General features: G+C 39.1%; 1 protein-coding gene across 1 annotated transcript; it reads left to right on the top strand.

Moving 5' to 3' along the window:
* Nucleotides 1-3,159: 3,159 nt before the first annotated feature.
* LOC112909749 (olfactory receptor 7G1-like) lies at nt 3,160-4,098 on the top strand. Its single transcript, XM_025985794.2, has one exon. It carries the CDS (start codon nt 3,160-3,162, stop codon nt 4,096-4,098), a length of 939 nt encoding a protein of 312 aa, XP_025841579.2.
* Nucleotides 4,099-14,202: the final 10,104 nt, after the last annotated feature.

The raw sequence follows: 14,202 nt of genomic DNA, 5'->3' as shown, positions 1-14,202 counted from the left end.
ATTTAGTCATTCTGACATGTGTGAGGTGACATAGCATTGTGGCTTTGATTTGCATTTTCCTGATGATTAATGATGTTGAGCATCTTCTCATGTGTCTGTTGGCCATCTATATGTCTTCCTTGTAGAAATGTCTATTCTTCTGCCCATTTTTCAATTGGATTAGTTGATGTTTATGTTGTTGAGTTGTGTTCTTTGCATGTTTTGGGTACTAACCCCTTATCAGATATGTCTTCTCCCATTCAGTGGGTTATCTTTTTGTTTTGTTGGTTTTTTCCTTCGCTGTGCGGAAGCTTTTCATTTCGGTGTAGTCCCAATAGTTTAATTTCGCTTTTGTTTCCATTGCCTTGGGACACATGTTTAGAAAAAATGTTGCTATGGCTGATGTCAGAGAAATTACTGCCTATGCTTTCTTCTAGGATTTTTATGGTTTCAGGCATCAACTTCCCTTTCTTTTAAGTATATATATTATTTCTACTGAGTTGTTTATGTTTTTCTTACTAATTCACATGAATTCTGTAGATAATTTTAGCCCACAGTCTCCTAGAGTGGACAAATATATACATTGAAAATATTGTGAAAAAAATTAGAAAAATAGTTACAGACATAAAAAGGTGACAGATTTCTCTGCATTGACTAGAGACAAAAAGGTCTAAAAATAAAATAGAATTATTGTATGAATATACACAATGAAGATTAAGCTTCAGGAAACATTAATGACTCTTAGAAGAAAAACTTTTTTTTTTTTTTATTTATGATAGTCACAGAGAGAGAGAGAGGCAGAGACACAGGCGGAGGGAGAAGCAGGCTCCATGCACCGGGAGCCCAACGTGGGATTCGATCCCGGGTCTCCAGGATCGCGCCCTGGGCCAAAGGCAGGCGCCAAACCGCTGTGCCACCCAGGGATCCCCAAAAGAAAAACTTTTGAGAGTTCCCCCATTTTACAATTCAGCTATATTTTAAAATGTGTTATTTATATCAATATATACAAAGTATATTTTCACAACTAAAATTAGTATCAGGCTTACTGATGTCACTGGGTAGAGATCCCTTCATTAATACCTAAAAATAAGACTGAAATTCCATTAGAGAAGGATAGTGTGTTAATATTTGCAAAGCATTTGAAATGGAGATGAACAGACCCAGATGGACATGATGTACACTTGGTCTCCTGGGATCAAGAAAAAACCATCCTGAATTTCAGGATGTTCTAGAGTCTTGGTCTTTAAGGATTTACACTGCCCTGGGATGTCTGTGACAATAAAATTGCTTGGTTAATGAGGAGCTTTGGAAATTGAACCTCTAGGGATATAGAGACTATAATCTGCCTATGACCACCTCATCCAACCTTAAAAGTAGTACAGCTCAGCCTCCTCCTATAGATGATCCTTCTTGCTCAAGAACCTGAATCTCACTTAATCCTTCTGCCTTTCCTGAGAGCATGTCTTCCATAAGGTACATCAGAAATGTCAATCATCAGTCCACTATGATGCCAACCAGGTAATGTAACATCCCCTACGCAGTGTTCGGAAATGGGGGCAAATGTTTTAATATAGGGGAAGCTGTGAAGAGAGTACCTACATCAAATGATTAAAAGCAAATTAACCCTGGTCTTCCCACATGCCTTGTTTTTTTCACATGTTTCCTTGTGCTTTTTACTGTCACTCCATTTACTAATATCTTTTCATTCACTTCTATGGCCAGGAACCATTCCCCCCCCCCCAGTAGAAATTTGCCTTTTTTTTTTTTTTTTTTTAAGGATTTTGTTTATCTGTCTGAGAGACAGAGAAAGAGATAGAGAGTGAGCACAGGAGTGGGGTGAGAGGCAGAGGGAGAAGCAGACTCCCTGCTGAGCAGGAAGCTTGACTTGATCCTGGGACTCCAGGATCATAACCTGAGCCAAAGGAAGGCATTTAACTGACAACCCAGGTGCCTGTTTTTTGTTTTTTTGGTTTTTTTTAGATTTTTATTTATTTTTTTGGTGGTGGTGGGGGAATTTGCCTTTTAAAAAATAATGGTGACTGTTATAAAATTTTCTGACATTTACCTACAATCTTGTGGTAAGAGGGCAGGAAATTTAGATAAGTTTATCTTATTCTTGGTTCTTGACATATCTATGCATTATCTCAGTTGTCTGCCTCTGAGGTCTCTGGAGATTCAGATTGATTATTTGTTTGTTTGTTTTACAGAGAAAGAGCAAGAGTGTGTGAGTGCAGTGGGGAGGGAGAAGGAGAGAGAATCTCGAGCAGACTCCCCGCCGAGTGTGGAGCCCAAAGCAGGGCATGATCTCAGGACCCTGGCCCAATCCTAGTACTCTGAGATCATGACCTTAGCCAAAACCAAAAATTGGATGCTTAACTGACTGCACCACCCAGGTGCCCTCCAGACAGAATCTTCAGCTGCCTTTCTAGTCTGTTTCTTTTTTTTTTTTTTTAGATTTTATTTTCTTATTCATGAGAGATGGAGAGAGAGAGAGACAGAGAGAGAGAGAGAGAGAGAGAGAGAGAGAGAGAAAGAGACATAGGCAGAGGGAAAATCTGGGGAAATTGCGGGACTCAATTCCAGGACCCCAGAATCACAACATGAACCAAAGGCAGACACTCAACCACTGAGCCACCTAAGTGCCCCAGTCTTTTTCTTTTTATAAAATTATCAAATTTCAAATGTTTTATTTTTTTAAAAAAGATTTTATTTATTCATTTGAAAGAGAGAGCATGAAATGGGGGGCCAGAGGGAGAGGGAGAAAGAAAAGAAGACTCCCCACTGAGTGGGGAGCCCAACATGGGGCTCAATCCTAGTACTCTGAGATCATGACCTAAGCTAAAGTCAGATGCTTAACTGACTGAGCCACTCAGGTGTCCCTATAATTACCAAATGTTATGAGGAAACAGCATCATAAACAGTATAATTTTTAAAAATGACTACCCATTAACCCTTTCCAGACTTAACAATTGTTGATGCTCTGCTATATCAGCTTCAGGTTTTTATTATTTCTTTTAAAAAAATGAATAATATACATACAGAAGGCACCCATCTCTTACTCCTCTCTATTAGTCTCCATCCCATCCCAAGATGGTTTTTGCCAGCAGTGATGCTCTTCCTGCTGGTCTAGGAAACACACATTTGATTGACTCCATCTTTTCCATCAGATTCATCAACAATATGGAACCCAGAAATGATACACATGTTTCAGATTTCCTTCTCATGAGAGTGACAGAGAATCCAGAACTGCAGTTCCCCCTATTCATCCTGTTCTTGTCCATGTACCTGGTCACCATCCTGGGAAACCTGCTCATCATCCTGGCTGTCATCTATGACTCCCATCTCCACACCCCCATGTACTTCTTTCTCTCCAATCTGTCTATTAATGACATCTGTTTAAGCACAACCACCATCCCAAAGATGCTGGTGAACATCCAAACACAGAATCAAAGCATCGCTTACACAGGCTGCCTCGCACAGATCTGCTTTGTCCTGATTTTTGCAAGTTTAGAAAGTAGTCTTCTTTCAGTAATGGCCTATGACCGCTATGTGGCCATCTGTCATCCACTGAGGTACACAGTCATCATGAACTCCCACCTCTGTGGCCTCTTGATTCTACTGCCTCTGTTTATTATCATTGTGGATGCCCTGATGCACAGTCTGATGGTGTTGCATCTGTCCTTCTGCACAGACCTTGAAATCCCTCTCTTCTTCTGTGAAGTTGTTCAGGTTATCAAGATAGCATGTTCTGACACCCTCATCAATAACATCCTGATATATTTTGCAACCAGCATATTTGGTGGTATTCCTCTGTGTGGAATCATTTTCTCTTACACTCAGATAGTATCTTCTGTTTTGAGAATGCCATCAGCAGGTACGAAGTATAAAGCTTTTTCTACCTGTGGGTCTCACCTGTCAGTTGTGTCTTTGTTCTATGGGACCGGTTTGGGGGTGTACATTAGTTCTGCTCTCACTAGCTCTTCCAGAAACACTGCAGTGGTTTCAATGATGTACACTGTTGTCCCTCAAATGATGAACCCCTTCATCTACAGCCTGAGGAACAGGGACATGAAGGGAGCCTTGAGAAAACTCATAAGTAGAATGCCTTCTCTTCTGTGACTCTGTCATCTGCATGGACTGGGGTTTCTAGAATGAGTCAAAGTGACAGAAATATTGAGTGAGCCAGAATATCTGGTTCTTGCAACACCAAGCTCTTGTAGAATGACTAGAGAACATAGTGGGTAAGTTCATTTTAACTTTGGGTTGAAACTTGATTCTTCTTTGAATAGCTCTGTGACATTTCAAAATTGAGTTCCGATTCCTAAGCTTGGTATTTTTGATGAAGTCCTCACAAACCGTCCCAAGACCAGGGTTACACTGATACTGAAATATGAGAAGTAGGAGAAGTTGGATAAGTCAGAGAGAGGATCTAATAAGTCTGTGGTTATAGCAGAGACTTGATTTTGCCTTATTTCATGGTTAGTGCCATGTGAATCGCACTCCAGGGAAGATCCAAATGTGAGACATAGGGGGGGCTTTTCTTTCATACTCCAGTAATTCTTGGGATCAGTCATGGGTAAACTGTGTCAGTTCAGGGCAACACCAGCATTAACAGTATAGATCCTCAATTTTATCATCTATAAAACTGCTATAATTGGATTATCTCAGTGGTTTGAGATGATCGTTAGACCTTTGATCCTTATTAGTGAGGAAACCATCGTATCTTCCAAGAGAATGTAATCCTGATTATATAATGTGAAAACAATATATTTGTATTTTCCTGATCGGTGATGGTGGGGAGCTTTTCATTTATCTGTTGGTCATCTGTATGTCTTCTTTGGGAAAGTGTCTACTCATGCCTTCTGCCCAGTTTTTACATTGAATTATTCATTTTTTGGTTGTTGAATTTTATAAGTCCTTTATGGATTTTGGATATGCACCCTTTATCAGATATGTCATTTGCAAATATCTTCTCCCATTCCATTTTTTTGCCTTTTAGTTTTGTTGATTGTTTCCTTAATCGTACAGAAGCCTTTTATTTTGATTAAGTCTCAATAGTTTATTTTTGCTTTTGTTTCTCTTGCCTCTGGAGGCACATCTAGAAAGAAATTGCTGCAGCTTATGTCAAGGAGGGGACTGCCAGTGTTTTCCTCTAGGATTTTTATGGTTTCAGGTCCCACATTTAGGTCTTTAATCATTGAATTCATTTTATGTTTGGTGTAAGAGAATGGTCCAGTTTCATTCTTCTGCATGTTGCTGTTCAGTTTCCCAACCCCATTTGTTGATGAGACTGTTTTTTCCATTGCATATTCTTACTTGCTTTATCAAAGATTAATTGATCATATAGTTGAGGTTTTATTTCTGGGTTCTTTGTTGTGTTCCATTGATTTGTGTGTCTGTTTTTGTGCCACCATACTGTCTTGATGACTACAGCTTTGTAATATAACTTGAAGCTTGGAATCGTGATGCCTCCATCTTTGCTTTTTTTTTCAAGGTTGCTTTGGCTATTTGGGATCTTTTGTAGTTTCATACAGATTTTAGAAATTTTTGTTCCAGCTCTGTGAAAAATGCTGTTGACATTTTGATAAGGATTGCATTGAATGTGCAGATTGCTTTGGGTAGGATAGACATTTTAACAATATTTGTTCTTCCAATCTATCAGCATAGAATGTCATTCCATTTCTTTGTGTTATCATCAATTTCTTTCACTAGTGTTTAATAGTTTTCAGAGTACAGATCTTTAACCTCTTATGTTAGGTTTGTTCCTAGATATCTTATTATTTTTGGTGCAGTTGTAAATGGGATTGATTCCTTCATTTCTCTTTCTGCTGCTTCATTATTGGGGTATAGAGATGTGACATATTTCTGTACATTGATTTTATATCTTGCTACTTTACTGAATTTATTAGTTCTAGCAGTTTTTTTTAATGGAGCCTTTTGGGCTTTCTTTCTTTTTTTCTTTTTCTTTTTTCTTTTCTTTTCTTTTCTTTTTTTTTTTTTTTTTTGGCCTTTTGGGTTTTCTATATAGAGTATTGTGTCATCTGCAAATAGTGAAAGTTTTACTTTTTCCTTGCTGATTTGGATGCCTTTTATTTCTTTTTTGTTTTCTGATTGCTGCAGCTAGGACTTCTAACATACACAAAAATAAACTCAAAATGGATTAAAGATCTAAATGTGAGATGTGAAACCATAAAAAACCAGTTAAAAAGAGAAGAAGACATTAATAGAGATTTTCTCATAGAAGACATACAGATGGCCAATAGATACATGAAATGATGCTCAATATCACTGATCATCAGGGAAATACAAATCAAAACTACAATGAGATATTATCTCACACCAGTCAGAATGGCTAAAATCAACAACAACAACAACATCAACAACAACACAAGAAGCAACAGGTGTTGGAACACCTGGGTGACTCAGCGGTTGAGCCTCTGCTTTCAGCTCAGGGGTGGTCCTAGGGTCCTGGGATTGAGTCCCAAATAGGGCTCCTCATAGGGAACCTGCTTCTCCCTCTGCCTGTGTCTGCCTCTCTCTGTGTGTCTCTCATGAATAAATAAATAAAATCTTAAAAAAAAAAAAAGAAACTACAGGTGTTGACAAGGATATGGACAAAGGGGAGCCTTCTTGCACTATTGGTGGGAATGCAAACTGGTGCAGCCACTGTGGAAAATAGTATGGAGATTCTCAAAAATTTAAAAATAGAACCACCCTATGATCCAGCAATTATACTACTATGTAATTGACCAAAAAATACAAAGACACTAATTCAAAGGGATACATGCACATCAGTATTTATAGCAGCATTCTCTACAAAAGCCAAATTATGGAAATAGCCCATGTGTCCACTGACTGATTCAGTGGGATATGCACTGGACACATGGGATACACACACACACACTGGAATATTACTCAACTATACATCATACAATGGAATATTACTCAACCATCAAAAGAATGGAATCTTGCCATTTGCAATGACATGATTAGAGCTAGAGAGTATAATCTATGCAAAATTAGTTTGAGAAAGACATTACCACATAATTTCACTCTATGTGGAATTTAAGAGGCAAAACAAATGAACAAAATATTAAAAAAGAAAGAGATAGGCAAACCAAGAAACAGACTCTTAACTACAGAGAACAAACTGATGGTTACAAGAGGGGAGATGGGTGTGGGGATGGGTGAAATAGGTGATGGGAATTAAGGAGCACACTTGTTGGGAGGAGCACCAGGGGATGTATGGAATTGTTGAATCACTATTGTACACTTGAGACTTATAATACACTATGTTATCTAACTGGAATTGAAATAAAAACTTTTTAAAAAAATGGGAAAGAGCCAGTCTCTTCAAAAAATGGTATTGGGAAAACTGGATAGCCACATGAGAAGAATGAAACTTTCTTACACCCTATGCAACTTTCATGTTTTTAAGTGTACAATATGGTGGCAAAATTGCACTCATGGTATTTACCAAACATTGCATCTGTTTCTATAGCTTTCATGAATCAAAGGGAAAATCTGTAGCCATTTATGAATAACTTGATCTAATGTCACAGGACCTGCCCTTGACAACTTCTAGTCTACTTTCTATCTATGATTTTTCTTACTCTAGATATTTCATCAAAGATAAGTCATAAAATAAATGTTCTTTTGCATCTGGCTTATTTTATTTAGCATAATGTTTTCATGGTTTGTCCATGTTTTAGCATATTTCAGAACTATATTCCTTTTTATGGCTGAAAAATAATCCAGTGTGTGTGCGTGTGTGTGTGTGTGTGTGTGTGTGTGTGTGTGTGCGTCTACATTTTGGGTCTTGTCAGTAATACTGCTATGAACATTGTTGTATAAGTACCTTTGTCTTCCTGATTTGGATTCTTTGACTATATACCTGGGAGTGAAATTGCTGGGTTGCATAGTAATTCTTTGTTTAGCTTTTTTTTATTTAAAGATTTTATTTATTTATTCATGAGATACACAGAGAGAGAGAGAGAGGCAGAGACACAGGCAGAGGGAGAAGCAGGCCTCATGCAGGGAGCCTGACATGGGACTGGATCCTTGGTCTCCAGGATCAGGCCCTGGGCTGAAGGCGGCGCTAAACAGCTGAGCCACTTGGGCTGCCCTCTTTGTTTAGCTTTTGAGGACTTCCCAAACTGCATTCAATTCTGAACTCAGAAAGTTTATGTCCTCTGATTTTGTTCTGTGTAAAATTGTTTAGGCTCATTGGGGCTTCCTGAAATTCCATCTGAGTCCGAGGATCAGTTTTTCTATATCTGGAAAAAGGCATTACCCCTTTTGGCACAAAAATAGTATTGAAAGGGATCTCATTGAATCTCTGTATTTCTTTGTATAGACTGACATCTTAATGACGTCTTTCTACCTGTTAGCACCAGGCACAGTTCCATTTATTTAGATTTCCTCCAGTTTATTTCAGCCATGGGTTTTGTTTTCAGTGTACAAGTCTCTTATCTCCTTGGTTAAATTTATCTCTAGGTGTCTCATTGTTTTAGATGCTATTTTAAAGAGAATAACTTTCTTCTTTCTTCTATTCAGTTGCTTTTTTCAGATGTGTAAGAACACAACTGATATTGGTGTGTTGATCACCTATCCTGCAACTTTGCCCAGTTTTTTTTTATTATTATTTATTTATGATAGTTAGAGAGAGAGAGAGAGAGAGAGGCAGAGACACAGGCAGAGGGAGAAGCAGGCTCCATGCACCGGGAGCCCGATGTGGGATTCGATCCCGGGTCTCCAGGATCGCGCCCTGGGCCAAAGGCAGGCGCCGAACCGCTGCACCACCCAGGGATCCCCAGTTTTTTTTTTTTTTTTTTAGATTTTATTTATTCATTCAGGAGAGACAGAGAGGGAGAGAGAGGCAGAGACACAGGCAGAGGGAGGAGCAGGTTCCATGCAGGGAGCCGGATGTGGGACTTGATCCTGGGTCTCCAGGATTACATCCTGGGCCAAATGCGGTGCTAAACCGCTGAGCCACCCGGGCTGCCCAACTTTGCACAGTTCTTTGCTCAGTGCCTTTCCTGTGGACTCTTTAGGGTTTTTTATATATAGGATCAGGTCCCTGTGAATAGAGATAGTTTTACTTCCTCCTTTCCAATCTGGATGACTTTTATTTGGTTTTCTTGACTAATAGCTCTGACTTGAACTTCCAGTTCCATGGCGACCAGCAGTGGTAAGGCAGGCTTCCTTGCCTTATCCTGATGTTAGGGAGAAAGCTTTCAGTCTTTTAAGTATGGTGTTAGCTGTGGGTTTTCCACTAAAACCATTTAACATCTAGAGGAATTATTGTATTATCCCTAGTTTTCTGAGTTTTAAATTATTATTATGATACAGATGCAATGAAATGTCGGGACACTTGCACCCTGATGTTTATAGCAGCAATGTCCACAATAGCCAAACTGGAAGGAGCCTCGGTGTCCATCGAAAGATGAATGGATAAAGAAGCTGTGGTCTATGTATACAATGGAATATTCCTCAGCCATTAGAAACGACAAATACCCACCATTTGCTTCAACGTGGATGGAACTGGAGGGTATTATGCTGAGTGAAATAAGTCAATTGGGGAAGGACAAACATTATCTGGTCTCATTCATTTGGGGACTATAAAAAATAGTGAAAGGGAATAAAAGGGAAAGGAGAAAAAATGAGTGGGAAATGTCAGAAAGGGAGACAGAACATGAGAGACTCCTAACTCTGGGAAACAAACTAGGGGTGGTGTAAGGGGAAGTGGGCGGGGGGTAAGGGTGACTGGGTGATGGGCACTGAGGTGGGCACTTGATGGGTGAGCGCTGGGTGTTATTCTATATGTTGGCAAATTGAACACCAATAAAAAATAAATTAAAAAAATAAATTATTATCATGAATGGGCTTTGGATTTCATGAAATTCCTTTTCTTCATCAATTGAGATACAGTTTTTCATACTTTTGTTTATTAATGTGATGCATTTCCTTGATCTACTTTCTTATGTTAAATAATCTTGAGTTCTTGGATAAATATTATTTGGTTATGGTAAATTATCCTTTTACTTTGGTGTTGGATTCAATTTGTTAATATTTTGTTGAGGATTTTTGTATCTGTATTTATCAGGGATATTCTTTTGTAATTTTACTGTGATGTCTTTTTTTAAAAATATTTTTTAAATTTTTTTATTTATTTATGATAGAGAGAGAGAGAGAGAGAGAGAGAGGCAGAGACACAGGCAGACGGAGAAGCAGGCTCCATGCACCGGGAGCCCGACGTGGGATTCGATCCTGGGTCTCCAGGATTGCGCCCTGGGCCGAAGGCAGGCGCCAAACCGCTGCGCCACCCAGGGATCCCCTACTGTGATGTCTTTATATGGGCTTGGTGTCAGGGTAATGCTGGGTTCATGAGATGATTTAGAAAATGTCTCCATTTCTTAAAATTTTTTTGGAAGAATATGGAAATATTGGTATAAACTCTTCTTTAAATGTTTGGTAGAATTAACCAGCGAAACCCTGTCATCAGGAGGTTTTTTGTGTTGGGAGGTTTTTGATTACAGATTCAATCTCCTTCATTATTGATCTGTTCAGATTTTCTTTTTTCATGATTCAGTCTTGGCTTTGTTTACGTTTCTAGGAGTCTCTTCATTTCTTCTAGGTTATCCAGATTGTTGGCATATAACTGCTCATAGTATTCTCTTATGATCTTTTGTGTTTCAGTTTTTTTTTAAAAAATTTTTTAACATTTTGCAATGTTGTGTTTCAGTTTTTAAAAAATATTTTATTTTTAAATTTTAATTTAATTTAATTTTTTAAAAAGATTTTATTTATTGATTGATGAAAGACACAGAGAAAGAGGCAGAGACATAGGAAGAGGGAGGAGAGGCAGGCTCCATGCAGAGAGCCCGATGCCGGACTCGATCTCAGGACCCCAGGATCATGACCTGAGCCAGAGGCAGACGCTCAACCATTGAGCCACTCAGGTGCCCCTCTGTGGTATCAGTTATAATGTTTCCTCTCTAATTTCAGATTTTATTAGAATCTTCTCTTTTTTTAGTCTAGCTAAATTTTCTCAATTTTGTATATCATTTGGAAAACCAACTCTTAGTTTTGTTGGTCTTTTATATAGTTTTCATGGGCGCCTGGGTGGCTCAGTCTGTTAAGCACCTGACTCTTGGTTTCGGCTCAGGTTATGATTTCACAGGTGGTGAGATGGAGCCCTGAGTCAGGGCTCTGCACTCAGCAGGGAGTCTGCTCAAAGATTCTCTCCATCTGCCCCTCCTCCAACTTGTTCTCTCTCTCTCTTTCTCTCTCTCTAATAAATACATCTTTATGTAGTTTTCTGGTCTCTATTTCATTTATTTCTGCTCTTTGTGTTTACTTCCTTCTAAGTTTGACCTCAGCTTGCTTTCCTACTTGAGATCTCTTTTTCTTTTTCAAGTGTAGACATGTATCACTCTAAATATCTCCCTTAGGATTGTTTTTGGAGCATCCCATCGTTTTTGATATATCGTGCTTTCATGTTTTTGTTTCAAGGTGTTTTTATTTCCCTTTTGATTTCTTCTTAGACTTATTGGTTGTCCAGGACTGTGTTGTTTAATTTCCACATATTTGTGTGTTTTCCAGCTTTCCTCATGTTATTGATTTCTCGTTTCATAGCATTTTGGTTGGAAAGAATACTTGTTAAGATTTTATTTTTATTTTTTTAATAATAAATTTATTTTTTATTGGTGTTCAATTTGCCAACATACAGAATAACACCCAGTGCTCATCCTGTCAAGTAATCTTTATAAAACTGCCAAGACTCTTTGGAAACCTATCATATGATCTATCCTGGAGAAAGTCCTATGAGCACGTGGGAAAAATATGTATTCTGAGGTTGTCAGTTGAATATTCTGTATGTCTGATAGGTCCATTTGGCCTGATGTATGGTTCAAGTCTAATGTTTCCTTGTTGATTTTCTGTCTGGATGATTTCTTCATTGTTGAAAATGGGACATTGAAGTCCCCTACTACTATTGTATTGTTTATTTCTCCCTTTGGTCTGTTGGTATTTGCTTAATATTTAGGTGCTCTGATGTTGGGTGCATATATATTTATGGTTTTTATATTTTGGCAGTGGGACCCAGTAATGGGGGTTGGTCTGGGAGCATGTAGGAGCATAGTTGGAGGGGTTGGTTACAGATGAGCTCAGTGGTATAGACCAGTGACAGAAGGCAAGGTCTGATGCATGTCCACAAGCAACTGTGGGGGCCCCAGCTTTTGGTGAGTTCTTTTTTTTTATTTTAAGATTTTGTTTATTTATTTATGAGAGACACACACAGAGAGAGAGAGAGAGAGAGAGAGAGAGAGAGAGAGAGGCAGAGACACAGGCAGAGGGAGAAGCAGGCTCCATGCAAGGAGCCCGAAATGGGACTCAATCCCGGATCTCCAGTATCACACCCTGGGCTGAAGGCGGCGCTAAACCGCTGAGCCACCCAGCCTGCCCTTATGGTGAGTTCTTTTGCTGCAGGATCTCTCCCAGGCATGCACACTGCCATGGAGGTTGGTGATGGGTATCAGGCTGGTGGCTTACAATGCACAGCTGGAGGGACTATCTCCAAGTGAGCAGCACATGGTGCTGGGGGCCAGCAAGAGGGTCTGGGGTAGTGCTTTGCATTCACACAGCTTCAGAGGCTTGAGCTGGCTGCTGGTGTGGGTTGAGGGCTCAGAGTAGAGGGGGAGGAATGTGAGGGACTCAGGTGGATGGTGTTACTGAACATGAATAACTGGGGTGAAAGGGAATGCAAGGAGTGGACTTTGTTTTTTTCTGTGACAAAATATACTAGGTTTTTATGCATTTCAGGTCCCAGTGAACTGAGATCAGTCCTGCTATTCGTATCCCCTGCTTTTTTTTTTTTTTTTTAATTGATCCTTGCCTTCTGATTATGTCTCAGCTTTGCTAGTCTGGGTGGGGTGAAACTTAAGGCATGTGTGATGCCCCGAAACACTGGGAAACTGATGGCTCAACCACTCGTTCTTTTCTGGTATGGGGACTCTTTCCATCTGAGGTCCCTCTTGGTGCTCACAAATGCCAACTTGGGGAATAGGGTAATGAAGGCAAAATGAAACTGGTTTCCTCTTCGTGTGATTGTTCTCAGGTTTTACCACTGTGTTGGTAAAATTTCTTAAGTGTACTCCAGAGCTCTCTAAGAGCTGTTTTCGTTTGTTGAATATGTGTCTAATTTTTTAAAAATTCTATTTGTTTGATAGAGAGAGCAAACATGAGCTAAGGGGAGAGGCAGAAGGGAAGGGGAGAAGCAGAATCTCCACCAAGTAGGGAGCCTTTTGACGGGACTCACATGGGGCTCACACAGGGCTCGATCCCAGGACTCTGTGTTCATGACCTGAGTCGAAGGCAGGCTTAACCTACTGAGCCATCCAGGTAGCCCTGAATTGCACCTTGATTATATATCCATCTTCTTTGCCTCTTTTTATAATTTTTTTTAAAGATTTATTTTTGTAAGAAAGAGTGCAGCAGGGAGAGGGGCAAAGTAAGAGGGAGACAAGCAGACTTCCCACTGAGCAGGGATCCCAGGACTCTGAGATGGTGACCTGAGCCGACATCAGTTAAGATGCTTAACTGATGGAGCCACCTAGGTGCTCCTGCCTCTTGTTATAGTTTTTTACATAAAGTCTATTTTATCTGATGTTAGTATAGACACCCCTGCTCTCTTTTGGTTTCCATTTGCATGGAATACCTTTCTCCACAGCTCCACTTTCAGTTTATGGTGTGCTTAATTGCTGAAGTGAATCTTTTGTAAGCATGATATAGCTAGGTTAGATTAAATCTCATGATAGGGATTAGAAAAAAAGTCTATTCATCATTTTATGTGTTTTGATCAGAGAATTTTACATTTAAGTGATTATTGATAGGTGAGTTCTTACTATTGTCATTTTGTTAACTGTTTTCTTGGTGTATTGTAGATCCTTTGCTCCTTTCTTCCTATATTACTGTCTTCCTTTGAGATTTGTTGATTTTCTGTGATTTGTTGATTCCTATTTTTTTCGTATAGGGTTTTGATGTGTGGTTAATATGGGGCTTACATTAAACATTTTAGTTGTAACAGCCTGTGTTAAGCCAACAACTTAATTTTGATTACATACAAAAGCTCCACCCTTTTACTTCCCTCATTTCATATTTTTGGTGTGTCAGTTTATCTTTTTATATTGTATGTTTGTTCAATTATTGCAGTATAGTTATATT

Source organism: Vulpes vulpes, chromosome 9 (genome assembly GCF_048418805.1).
Source record: "Vulpes vulpes isolate BD-2025 chromosome 9, VulVul3, whole genome shotgun sequence".
Classification (NCBI taxonomy): Eukaryota; Metazoa; Chordata; class Mammalia; order Carnivora; family Canidae; genus Vulpes; species Vulpes vulpes.
Note: the sequence above shows the minus strand (reverse complement) of the source record. Positions and strands in the feature narration are given on the sequence as shown.